Source organism: Ochotona princeps, chromosome 5 (genome assembly GCF_030435755.1).
Source record: "Ochotona princeps isolate mOchPri1 chromosome 5, mOchPri1.hap1, whole genome shotgun sequence".
Classification (NCBI taxonomy): Eukaryota; Metazoa; Chordata; class Mammalia; order Lagomorpha; family Ochotonidae; genus Ochotona; species Ochotona princeps.
The window spans coordinates 89,383,669-89,397,203 of NC_080836.1; the positions used below are offsets into that span (position 1 = coordinate 89,383,669).

General features: G+C 50.7%; 1 protein-coding gene across 2 annotated transcripts in view; it reads left to right on the forward strand.

Moving 5' to 3' along the window:
- Positions 1-13,535, forward strand: part of SMARCAL1 (SWI/SNF related, matrix associated, actin dependent regulator of chromatin, subfamily a like 1) — a 51,112-nt gene that overhangs the window by 13,819 nt on the left and 23,758 nt on the right. For both annotated transcript variants that reach the window (XM_058664985.1, XM_058664984.1), the window contains exons 8-10: positions 3,296-3,446; positions 4,941-5,102; positions 7,936-8,001. In XM_058664985.1, the coding sequence (XP_058520968.1) occupies positions 3,296-3,446; positions 4,941-5,102; positions 7,936-8,001 (379 nt within the window). The remainder of the gene's footprint in view (positions 1-3,295; positions 3,447-4,940; positions 5,103-7,935; positions 8,002-13,535) is intronic.

The window sequence follows — 13,535 nt, forward strand, 5'->3', positions numbered from 1 at the left end:
ACCCACCAGCCTTTTCTTTCTTGCCCTTCCTTCTCCCTTCTCTGCTGTCATCTTGTTTTGCCACACCAGCCCTGCATCTGTTGAGATTCTCTTTGGAACTCATTTCAGCTAGACTCCCCAGTGGCCTTTCCCTTTGCCCGCTCTCCTTCACTGAAGGGGAGACAGAAAAGGCCGAGCCCCAGCCCTTGGCTAGCCCCTGTTTGCTGTGTCCAGGATCTTCGTGTATGTCTGGGATGCATCTGCCTGCTGGTCTTGGCAGTTAACCCCAGTACATCCAAGGACCGTGTGGGAGGCCCGGGAAGGTGGGCCCAGGATACAGTAGTGGCAGAAGCAGAGCATGGTCACAGCTTTCTCCTCTCTCTGTGGCTCTGAAGCCGCACATGGCATTTGTAAAGCTTCCTTCAGAAGTGACTCACGAAATCCAGATCTGCACTTTGATCCTCTGAGGGAGTGGCAATCTGATGTTGGAGGGGCCGAGGGCAGGGAGTCGCATGCTGTGTTGCACACCCCCTTCAATGTGTGGAGCAGAATATCTCAGAAATGTCAGCTTCCTGTCAGATCTAAGTGGGCCCCTTCAGCAAGTGAACAAGGCAAGGATTAGAAAGGCATTGTCGGGCCTGGCGGTGTGGCCTAGCAGCTAAAGTCCTCGCCTTGAAAGCTCCGGGATCCCATATGGACGCCGGTTCGAATCCCGGCAGCTCCACTTCCCATCCAGCTCCCTGCTTGTGGCCTGGGAAAGCAGTTGAGGATGGCCCAAAGCATTGGGACACTGCACCCGCGTGGGAGACCCGGAGGAGGTTCCAGGTTCCTGGCATCAGATTGGCGCGCACCGGCCCGTTGCGGCTCACTTGGGGAGTGGATCATCGGAGGGAAGATCTTTCCTCTCTGTCTCTCCTCCTCTCTGTGTATATCTGGCTGTAGTAGAATGAATAAATCTCAAAAAAAAAAAAAAAAAAAAAGAAAGAAAGAAAGAAAGGCATTGTCTTGTGCCCAAAGTCACCCAGCTTGCAAGGTGAAGGGGGCTTGGGTCAATGATTCCTGATCATGAGTGCAATGTTTTTCCCTGTAATTCTCTTGGGAATGTCCTTGAGCTGTTTGTATTATTTCTGTTTTACCCAACCTTCTCTTTTCTTTGTTATCAATTTCTGGCCACTTTGCTCCCTAGTGGGCTAACTCAAGGCAAGGACAAAGGGAGAGAAAGTGACATTCGGTGTGTGTGGGAGGATGATGTTCATTATGCTTGCTCTCTAGAAGTGGTGGGTGGGAAAGTTGAGGCAGGAGGCTGAGACAAAGCCACTTCAAGGATGTGGCTTCTCCATGGATGCATTGCCTTGGTGACCAGTCCTGCAGGTCGGAAAAGTGGGGGAGCAAAGGGCATCTGTCCACACCTGTCCTTTCGATCTGTCTCTCCAGAGCAGAGCCACAATATCACGCCCGCCTTCTCCACATCCTGAGATCCACTGCTGAGTTCTCCTTCTCTCACGCAGTGTTTGCAGGCAGTGAAACAGGCAGCCTAGAATTCTCCCAGGGAAGCAAAAGAGCTATTCAGGCAGCATATTGCTGGGAGGTTTCTGAGTAGATTCTCCATGTTTTTGGAGTCAGTTTGTAGGAGGACTGGTGTGGGAGCAGAGGCCCAGGTGTCTAGCACTTGGGATCCTTCTGATTTCTCCCATGACCCAAGCAAGTCATGTTTACTATCTGTGTCTTGGTTCTTTTCTCCTTTACACAGAATAAGAGTCACAATTGAAACACGTGCTTAGTATTTGCGGTGACGCGGGTACTGGCTCACATGCATTTAAGCCCTCCCTGCAAGACCCTGGGGTGGGTACAATTTGTCTGTCCCGTTTTAGTATGTGTTTAAGAGAGGGAGAGAGCCCCTATCCTGTGGTTTGTTCCCCAGATGTGTACTTCAGCTGAGATTGGGCCATGCTGGAGTTGAGAGCCCAGACGGCACTCAGTCCATGTGTCCCTCAGGGTTGGCAGGAACACGGGGACTTGAGCCCTCACCTGCTGCTCCCAGGGTCCACATGAGCAGAAGGCTGGAGGCAGCAGCTGGAGCCAGCCATGGTGCCAGCCACTCCAGAGTGGGACACTTGTCATAACCAACCTATGTTGTAAAAAATTCTCTATCCTTCACTTTTTAAAAAGGTTTATTTTTATTTATGTGAAAGGAAGTGAGGCAGAGAGGACGAGAGAGAGAACAAGAGATCTTCAGTCTGCTGGTTTATCCCTCAAATGGCTACAGTGGCCAGGGCTGGGCTGGTCTGTAACCAGAAAACTGGGGCTTTTTCGGAGCCTCCCTTGTGGGAACAGTGGCTCCAAGATCTGGGTCATCCTCTGCAGGTTTCCCAGGTGTGTTAGCAGAGGGCTGGATTTATAAACAGAGCAGCTGGGACACAAACCTGCACCCATATGGGATGTCAGCCTTAACTCGGTGCACCACAATGCCAACCCTTTAACTGTGGGGAACGAGGTGCTAAAGCCGCTCCTGGGATTGAGAGGGACCTTTGCAAGATGGCAGCTGGCCCAGGGCCAGGAGGTGGAGTTGGTCTCACAAGCAGGTAGACAGGAAGTCACAGGGATAGGCTAATGCCCTCGCTGTGATTACTGGCCTATCACGTAGTGCCAAGTGGACCCATGGGGAGAAGTGATTGGTGGAGAACAATATAAAAGTAGCCGGTAAAAGCTAGGCTGGGGCGGGGGGCAGACGGATGGATGGTAGATGACGGTCGGAAAAAGGACGAGGGAGAAGAAGTATGGGCGGGAAGAAGGGTGGCCCAAAGAGGGCCAGAGAAGAGGGATATAGACAGAAGCAGTAAAAGCAGTACGGAGAGACGGGGACAAGAACGGAGAAATGCAGCAGAAAGTACGGGAGGAAATATGGGAAGAAGGGTGGCGGAAAGAGGGCTGGAAAAGCGGCAGAGGAAAGCTTAGACCAATGGGGACAGGAGCAGCAGAGATAAGGATTTAAACGCAGCCCCTTTTGGCAGTGAGGGGTCTGGTTGCGGTTCCGGCTTTTCTCGAACCCTCAAGAGTGTGCCTCGTCGTTTTAGTGTCCCCGCTGCTGGGCGGCGGTGACATGCAGCTAGTATTTTAACTGTGCAGTTGAACACCCAGCCCTGCTTCCTCTTTATGTATTTTGCCCTAGTTGTCTCTCCTGCTCTTTCCTGCTTGGGGAGCCGGTGTTGTGAGTAGGGCTCTCACAGCACAGTGCTCATCTGCTTTGCTGGAGCCAGATTAACTGCCACTCCTGGTGAAAGGACTGTGCTGCTAACTGCCCCTCATCTGTTCTCAGTTTTGCCATAGCCAAGAGAGGCCGCCTGCTGTTGGCCGACGACATGGGCCTAGGCAAGACCATCCAAGCCATCTGCATTGCTGCCTTTTACCGGAAGGAGTGGCCACTGCTGGTGGTGGTGCCATCCTCCGTGCGCTTCACCTGGGAGCAGGTTCGTTCTCTCTGGCTTGGGCTTTGAACAGGGGTTGTCCTCACTGTTCAAGGAATCAGATAGTCATGGTCTGAGGGCAGGCACAGGGCACATTAAAGGTCCTGCAGCAAGAAGACCGGAAGATCAGTGTAACAGCTTCTGGAGGGCAGCAGGTGGTTCCTGAATTAAGCGTCCAGTTGTGCTTTTAGAGAGGAAAGCCAAGGAGTGACTGTCTTAGAGACTTGGGTCACGACGTCAGAAGATTTTGCCTCCGTTAGCTCCCGTGCTCCATTCATAGCCATGTGTGGTGGACACAGTGAGCAGTGACCCCCACAGATGAGAAGACTGGCTCCCATGGGGCTCCCTCCCCATTTCCTGATGCTGGGGAAGCAGGTGGAACCTTGATGTCCCCTTGGCCAACACTGTGCTCCAAGTTTGCTGCTGCTCCGTGTCCACTGGCCACCTGGTGACTTTGGCAGTGAAAAGTCCAATGTAAACAGTGCCTTGTCACTCACCCTGGAGCTTTTTCCAGCTATAAATCATGAGTCAGAGTGCTTCTGTGTATCCTCAACGGAGCAGGGAGATCTTAAATCTTGCTCACCAGCTGGAGCCGTTCCTAGCCCCATGCAGCTGTTCATTGGCCGGTGGCTGCCCCCCACGCTGGCTTCCTCCTGACGCCTCCCGTGGTCAGTGTAGGGAGGAGACAGCTCCCGCTTCTGCTGCTGCTGGACGTCATGCCCACACGTGCCACTCTGCCTGAAGAGGTGGCAGGCAGCTGGACAAGTGTAGGCGTAGGAACAGGTGCCATGTTCTTTTCCTGAGTTCCGTCACTACACGCTGAAGGCAGACACTTCAAAATGCACGCTGTGTGTGTTCGATTCCTTGTGTACCCTCGCAGGTGCTGCAGGAGAGTCAGATAGTCAAATGGTTATGAGCAGGCCTGGGACTACAGCGAAGGCCCGCGCTCCTCATATTGGAGTGATGGCATTGGGCAAGGCCAGGGAGTAGCTGGCTTCTGGGTGCTGACATAGAGGCAACTGGAAGGCTTCCACCTGCCCCAGGCCCTGGGTTTGGCTCAAGAGGGTAAGATTGCTGGGGTCAACAGGTGGCTTGGTAGGAAATACTGCCATAAATATTTTCATCATCATCAAAAAATTTTCAGTTTGCCTTCATTGGATAGGCACCACAAAGGCCTTTTGTAAAACTCTTCTGTGGTCATGTTCTTTGACCACAGAAAGCTGCTGTGTAGTCAAAGACTACTTACGTGGCACTCACAGGCAGCACAAAGCGCCGACTAGCAGAGGGAAATGTTGCATCCGTGGGCAGTGAGAGAGTGGGAGGTGGGGAGCAACACCTGCTCGTGGGGCAAGGTGCGAAAGATACAGGGCACGCACAAGGGGCACGGGGTTCATTCTGAGAATGCTGAAGTTGGCCCATGGTGAGAGTGCCACCGGGTGTTGGCAGCTGCACCACCATGTTCTCATTCTCTCCTGTCACCAACCCTGTCCCCTCCAGGCCTTCTTGCGGTGGCTGCCATCTCTGAGCCCAGACAAGGTCAACGTTGTGGTGACCGGGAAGGATTGTCTGACAGCCGGCTTGGTCAACATTGTCAGTTTTGACCTTCTCAGCAGGTTGGACAAACAGCTGAAAACTGCCTCCTTTAAAGTCATTATCATTGTAAGTGATTTCACAAGGATTGTTTTGCTTTCTCTTGTTTTATTTTTTTCTTATCACAGAAGCAGAGAGAGAGAGAACCCATGCACTGATTGCCTCCCAAAATCCCCACGCCAGCTCGAGCTGGGCCAGGCTGAAGCTGGCAGCTCCTGTAGGTGAGGCAGGACCCAGTCTCTTGAGTCATCGCTGACACTTCTGAAAGTTTGCATTAGTAGGAAGCTGCAGTCAGGAGCCAGGGCTGGGAATTAAGATGCTGGGACACAGATATTGGGACCAGTGTCTCAGCTGATAGGCCACATGCCTGCACCTTGGCACAGGAATTTACCTGTGGAAACTTTGCTTGAAAACGCTGAGAATTTAGATGTCTCACTGAGCCTCAAGTCAGTTTCTAGGAGAATAAATACCCTTGTGTTTATTTTGCAGGGAACAGACATTTCTTCCTCTCCAGTATGGGAAGTTTTTAACAAAACATGGTGAATCAGCCACGCTGAGGGGTTCTAGCCCATCTCTGGCCAATGTGGGGTCGTGGGTGAAGCCCCGCACATGGCCTTCAGTCCACCTGAGACAGCAAGGGACAGCAGGGGCTTGAGCTGTGATGGTTAGACCTACAGGTCAACAGTCAACCAATTTTCTTCCACCCACTGTGGAACCATACTGTCTCACACCACTGGGAAGAAAAGAAGTTGTACATTAATGTTATAATTATTATGAATTTAAAGTGTCTCCCAGATCTGACAGCACATCTGTCAGTCCCTGTGTCACCTCCTGTTAGCTGCTCACACACTTCGTAAGGACAGCACAGGCAGCCTGGACAGCCGGCCAGCTCTGTCAACACTTGAGTGTGTCGACCCAGCTCACACAAGAGTATTGTGGGAGAAGACACAGTTGCCCGTGGGGAAGGGAGCGGGTGTCTGTTCTGTTTTCACTTGAGAGCACCACCACGTTCGTAGCACCGGAACTCTCAGCCATGAGTGTTTTTACAAAGCTCTAAAGTCTGATTTCTGATTTGGCACCAATTCAGGTGTGGCTTTGAACAAATTGTCAGCTTCCGTGTGAAATGAAACCCGTTGGAAGACGTGTGCCAGGATGATGACAATGGCGAAGGGTGTGTGGGAAAAGGATGCCTGCCTTTCTTGTGTATTACCTTGGGATCCTCCCATTGTCTCGCCCCGCCCCACACAGCCAGGTGTCCTGTGTTTCAGTGTTGTTTTGCTTTATTATTATTATTTTTTAATGTGTTTGAAAGAGAGGGAAAAGAGAGAGACTGCCCAGGTGACCCCAGCAGCCAGAGCTGAGCCAAGATGAAGTCAGGTGCCAGGAACTTCATTCCAGATCTCCCAAGTGGGTTGCAGGGGCTCTTTCCTAGAAAGTCAGCAGGGAGCTGGATTGCAAGTGGAACAGCCAGGAGTTGAATCAGTGTCCATACGGGATGGCAGTGTTGTAGGCAGCAGCTTGACACACTGCCACAGCACTTGGTCCTACCCTGTGTATGAGGTGACTCTGGCAGTGAGCATGGCTGCAGGCAGAAGCTAGCAAGTTGGAGAATCCTGATGACAGCCTCATCGCACCTGGCCTCAGCATCGTTGCCTGTCTGGCTCTGCCCTGACCTAACTTGCTGCCTGAGTTTGGGCCGCTGTTGGTTATTTCTGCAGCTGAGTGAGAGCCCAGGTCTCTTTGGAGGAATGAGGCGGTGCCTCTGAGATGCCCTGTCCCTAGGAGCACGCTGCAGCTCCAGCCGCTGCTGTGATCCATTTCTGTCTTGCTACGCTTGCACCCATTGGCTGGAAGAGTCTGCTGTCTTCCCATAGCCCTTGGATTTCCCCTACTTGCTGCAGTTTCTTTTTGTGAGCACATTTCTCACAGTTGTCGTGAAATTGGAGGACAGATGTTACTGGGGCTGGAACCTGCCCTGATGGTCAGTGCTTGTCATCTTACCTACCCCTCTATGATGCTTTTGAGACTGCTTTTGTTCTCTGTAGCTGAAATGGAGCTGGGATTTCTTGTCCAACTTCAGCCATGGCAGCCACAGGCCGTATGATGCCATAGAGTGCTTTCTGAGGGTCAGGACTTGCCTTCTGTCAGCCCACTGAAGACTTACCACAGTCACAGGCATTAGGAACAGTTACACCCACTTTACAGATGGAAAAATTGATATCACAGAGAGGCAAGAGTCGCACGTCACTCAGAGTCCTTCAACAAGGAATCTCTGTACCCACCTGTGACCTTGTCCCCAGTCAATAGTAAGGTATAGACACTTGAACGTAGAGACCACAGCAGACTTCATGTTGGCTTGTGCATGGAATGGAGCTCTAGATAATAAGCCTCTGGGCTCCAAGCATCCCAGGCAGTCCCTGGAGGCCAGCAGCACCCTAATTGTCCCCCTGGGTCTGAGTTCCACGGTGCTGTGTCCACACCCATCTTTGTGCCTGTGTGTGTCCTGGCTTAGCTATTGGTGTGTCTGACATCCTTGCACTGTGAGCTGCAGAGGGGGCGACCAGGCCTCTTCCCTGCTGCCCTCTCTGCCCCAGGCCTTACCCAGAGCAAGGTACTCAGTGGGTCTGCGTACTTCATGCCCATGCCCCTCACAAAGCAGGAAACAAGCAGAGGGCCCTGGAGCCCAGTTCGTTGCTGGCAGAGCCTCCCCAGAAGCTAAAGTGTTTGTTCCAGAATGCAGCAGCAGAGACACTGCCTCCAGAACCCTGGATCCTTCCTGGATGAATATAGCCCCAGGGAGGCGTCCGACACTTGGCAGGCAGCAGGCCAGAGCCAGGCAGGAGGTGTGCGTTCTGTCTACTCTGGAAGGTCTTGTTCACCTCCATGGCTGTTTGCTTTTCAGGATGAATCTCACTTCCTCAAGAATAGTAAGACGGCCCGCTGCCGCGCAGCCATGCCCCTCCTGAAGGTGAGTACTGCCAAGCAGAGGTTGGGAGCCCAGGGCTGGGTCCGCCGCAGGATCGGCAGCATCTGCTGGGGCTTCCCTTGGGTCCTGGAGAGCGAGCAGGGCTGCGGCCAGGCCTGGGGTTGGCGATAGGTCTCGACATCAAGTCACTCACTGCACCCAGTTCATTTTCCTCCTGAGACCCTGCAGTGGAGCCAGCAGCCCGCGCTGTCATACCTGTCTTGGAAGTTGAAGAGCTACCAAGTCTGGACCCCAGGCTCCTCCTCCGGCTTCCTTCTGGTCTAGCAGGAGCCACCAGCAGCTAGTCTACTAAGCAGCTTAGGAGATATCTCCTATTGCTAAGTCACTGATAGTGGCAAAGCCAGTAGGGTACTGGGAGCCACGGAGATGAGTTACCCGGGTTTAGAACCAGACTACAGCTGGTTCTTAACTGCTGGCCATGCTGGGCCTTGTCTTAGAAGCCAAGGCCTTTCCTATGCTACACTATGCCTGTTCTGTCAACCGGAGGCCCAGCTCCCCACGTTCCTTTCTGCGATGGTGGGCACGCATGGGAATGCACTATGAACTCACATCTTTGTCTGAATGTTGTCCCGCATGTACTCTACAGTGCGTTCTGGCCTCCTTCCTGTGTCTGTTCCTTGTTGTAGGCCCTACCCTGACAGTGTTGGCTCCCAGGTTTTCTTTTTTCTGTTTTTAATTTTTTTAAAATCTTTACTTATTTATTTATTTGAAAGGCAGATCTTTCCATCCATTTGGTTCATTCCCCAAGTTTTTCCAGTGGTCAGAGCTGGGGGGATCCAAAGTAAGATGCCGAGCTTCTTCCTGGTCTCCCACACAGGTGCAGGGCCCAAGCACTTGGGCCATTTCCACTGTCTTCCCAGGTGCATTAGCAGGGAGCTGGATTGGAAGTGGAACAGCTGGGATTCAAACCATCGCCCATATGGGATGCCAGCATTCAGAAGGAGGCTTAACTGGCTATGCTGTAGTGCCTAACCTGGCAAATCCCTCCCCACGAATCCCCCTGCAACAGCCTGGGAAAAGGGAAAATATAATTAGAAAAGTCCCTTTTCCTCGTATGACAAGTTAGAAACCTCTCACAGGTGGCTGGAGATATCCACTCTGTTCTGTGTGAGCTGAGCAAGCCAAGAGCATCTATACGCTGTGCTGTATTAAGATACCGTTTGGGGCTTGGTAGCGTGGCCTAGTGGCTAAGGTCCTCGCCTTGATCCCATGTGGCCGCTGGTTCTAATCCCGGCAGCTCCACTTCCTCTCTGTCTCTCCTCCTCGGTATATTTGACTTTGTAATAAAAATAAAATAAATCCTTAAAAAAAAAAAAAAAGATACCATTTGTTGGTTGCGGCGCAGCAGCCCAGCAGCCAAAGTCCTTGCCTTGTGTGCACTGGGATCCTGTATGGGCACTGGTTCTAATCCTGGTGGCCCTGCTTCCTATCCAGCTCCCTGCTTGTAGTTTTGGAAGACAATCAAGGACGGCCCCAAAGCCTTGGGATCCTATACCAGCATGGGAGACCTGGAAGTTTCTGGCTTCAGATCAGCTCAGCTGTGGCTATTGTGGCCACTTGGGGAGTGAATCAGTGGATGGAAAATCTTCCTCTCTGTTTCTTCTCTCTGTATATCTGACTTTGCAATAAAAATAACTGGATCAAAAAAAAGCATTTGTGTTGTAGCAGCATTAAGAAAACCCAGCATTGTGGAGCAGTGCTTAAGCTGCTGCCGTAGCAGAGTGCCTGGGATTCAGTCCCGCCTCCACTCCCTGCCCAGCTTCCTGCTAATGTGCACCCTGAATAGCAGAGGTGGCCCAGCTCCCTGGGTTCCCAGCACTCACGTGGGAGACCTGGCTGGAGTTCTGGCTCCTGTGGGTGTTTAGGGAGTGAACCAGCAAATGGAAGATCTCTCTCTCTCTCTGTCTCTCACACTTTGCCTTCAAATAAATAAATTAAATCTTTGAGGGAAAAGAAGCAATAAGAAGGTTTAACTTTTTATCCAAACTCAGCAGAACAAATATGCTAAATGTCGGTGTGGTTTGGTGCTTGTGTTTTACAATAAAAGTTTAATTTTTTTTTAGGACCAGGCAGTACTATGATACATTTTCCAGGACAGGTTTGTGTCACAGGACCCACATCTAAAAGCAAAGTCCTTTCCTCAAAAAGCTTGATGCTCTGCCAGTATAACCTATAAATACTTGTGTATCATTAGCCACTTGGGGACCCAACTTAAATGAACTGGTTTTCCTAGAATGGTGACCCTTCTTTGTATGCTTTCTTTAGACAAAAATGTTAGTAGGTCTTTGTACTGTGGACCTGATATTACAGCCATAACTAAAAGGAAATCTGCACCCCTGATTGTTGAGACAAAAGAAATTGCTCAATAAATAGATTGTATCGTTAACAGTAGACTACAGAAGCTTTGCAGTGTCAGATGGCTGCCTGTGTGTTGGGGCCTGAGATCCACCCTTCCCAGCCGGTTCCTCTTTATCTTGGCCGTATTTCAGAGTGGCAAGTTTAAAACATACCTTCACACTACTAACTGGTGTGTTGGAGTCTGCAGTTGCTGTAGAATCTGAGTGCATTGATATTTTAAAGTCGGACCCTGTAAGCCTGGCCTGCTGCTGTCACCGGTCTTGAGGCCACTGTCTTCTGTCCAGTTGACTGCACCGAATGCCGGACTGGGGCAGGACTGTGGTGAAGGCGTGAGGTGGGGCAGCTTATGCTGTTCCGTTAGCTGAACCTCTCATCTCTCAGCTCTGTTTTCCATCTAGATTGGAATGTCCCAGCCTTAGCCTTAGTGACATTTCGGGCCAGAGGATTCCTCGTTAAGGGGAGCTGTCTGGCCCCTGTAGGATGTCTGATAGCATCCTTGGCCTCTATCCACCGAATGCCCATAGTTCCTCCCAGTTGTGCTTACCCAAGCTGTCTCCACATGTTGCCAATGTGCCCTGGAGACGACCTGTTACTCCCCAGCCCATCTCCTACTGTCCCGCCCATCTGGAGAGACACTGATCCAAGTACAAGTACACTGGGGAAAGTAAGCTGAATGTTTTTGGAATAAGAGGATAATTGGAGGAAGTCAAGGATGTCTTTGAAAAGCCGCGTCAGGGCCTAATTTCATAGCACTTGATCGTTCCTCTAATACATACATCTTTTAGAACTGTGTTCTGATACTTTCAGAAAGATGCCTAATGAGCCTGTTAAACTTTGTGGTGCACTCTGGGAGAGCAGGGCCTCAGTCCTCTGCAGAATCTGGGTGTTGCATTTGGCCACAACAGTTAGCATCTAAAGGACGTGGTTGTAAGAAACTGGTGCCATTATCACCTGGGAAGCGACATCTTTCTTGTCCCCACAAGATGCTTGCTTGGGCTGCTGAGCAAGGCGTTCGTATTTTTATATGTGAATGTATGCAAACAAGCAAGACCAGAAGCTGTAAAGAACGAGGTTAAATCTCCCTGCAATTGAAGAAACCCTGGGCAACAGATATTTTTCTAACCTGTCAGTTACAATGCAGGATCACACTGTTTCATGAGCATGGAGCGCTCTGCCAGACTTAGCTCATTCTTCAGCCCCGGGAACAGGCACTAGGCTGCTTCCCATTTTTCCAATTGTAAAAAATACAAGCGAAGAACTGTACACTGAGGTGTACCTTGCACCATCAGAACGGATTTCTGCATCTGGAACTGCTGTGTCAGTTTTCCTTATTTTTTATTTTAAAGTCAGATATACAGAGAGGAGGAGAGAGAGGAAGATCTTCTGTGTGATGATTTACTCCCCAAGTGGCCGCAACGGCTGGAACTGAGCCAATCCAAAGCCAGGAGCCTGGAGTCTCTTCCAAGGCTTTGGACTGTCCTCAACTGCTTTCCTAGGCCTCAAGCAGGGAGCTGGTTGGGAAGTGGGGCCCCGGGACATGAAACGGTGCCCATATGGAATCCTGGCACGTACAAGGCGAGGACTTTAGCCACTAGGCTGCTGCATCAGGTCCGTCGACTTTCTTTTTTAGAAGTTTTATTTATTTATTTTTAAAATATGTATTTATTTTTATTGGAACGGCAGATACACAGAAAGAAGGAGCAGCAAAGAGAAAGATCTCCCATCTGTTGGCTCGTTCCCCATGAAGCCACAATGGCCGGAGTTGAGCCAATCCAAAGCCAGGAGCCTCCTCTGGGTCACCCATGTGTGTGCAAGGCCCCAAGTCCCTGGGCCGTCCTCAACCACAAGCAGGCCACAAGCAGGGAGCCGGATGCGGACTGGACCAGCAGGGATTAGTACCAGCACCCATATGGGATCCTGGTGCCTGCAAGGCAAGGACTTTAGCTACTAAGCTACTGTGCTGGGCCCTGTATCAGTTTTCATTTTGTGCTTTGCTAGAAGCCCGTGATGTCCAGTCTGGACAGTCCTGATACCCACTTTGCTCCCCTCCTCCATCCCCCGGCGGCTGTGTCGGGAACTCTTTCTTTTCCATGTGATTCCAGCAGCACGCTCTTGACCACTGAATTTGGTTTGGTTGGTGAGTTTCGGTTGGTTGGTTTGTTTAGTGTGTGTTTTGCTTACCTAGATTTACTGTACTGTTACCACAGTATAATGACAAATTAAGTCATTTTTAAAAGAGAGAGATCCCAAGGTCTTGCCTCTCTTCATAATACTAGCGGGTTCTGTTTCTGTGAAAAGGAGTACTTTTTGTATGTGTATTGCCTGGCTAGATGAAGTAGTGGCGCATGGCATGAGCTTTCTCCGTTTCCTTTTTCTTAAATAGATGATAAAAGGTGACCAGCCAATGGCAGGCCTTTGTCTCACCCCTGGGCCCCAGAGCTGTGCTGTCTGTCCCCAAGGCGCGTTTTCGGGTTTAGTTCTGTAAAGTAGCTCACTCCCCTGTAAGTATAGTTCTGTGTGTTTCCTTTTGCTTCTGTAGAATGTTCTGTACATCTGTCCTTTTTCCTTCAGGTATTTTGAAAGTCACTCCATTTCTTTCCAAATGACTCCCCCTTCATTCTTACAAATAGCATTCCAAAGTCATCTGTTGTAGTGCAGCCGGTTAAGACGCCACTTGAGATGCTTACATCCAAGTGCCTAGAAATGAGTGCTTCATGGTGGGTTTTCCTTCCTGCTAGTTGGCACCTGGGAATGCAGCACGTGATGGTTCAGAGACTTAAGTCCCTCCCACCTAGGTAGGAGAGGGAATTCCCAGCTCCTGGGTTTGGTCTGGCCTTTGTGGGCATTTGGGTAGTGAGCTAGCAGGTGGAAATGTGTTCTATGTCTTTCTGCCTCAAGTAAACTTTAAAAGTAGCATTCTGTTTTATAATTATTCAAATCTGTGTGGTCCATTTCCTGTTGGTGGATTGTAACCCGGCTTTGAACAATACCTCCAACGTGGGCATGTCTTCATGCCGGTGGAAGCATGGAGCAGAAAGCCCGGCCCTGCTGCCGCTGAGACATGTCAGCCTGTGGACTCTGCCTGCTTCCCTGGTGTGATGAGGCGGTGAGAGAAGTGCCCCGCATCCAGTCATTCTGAATTAGTGCCCATTTTCATT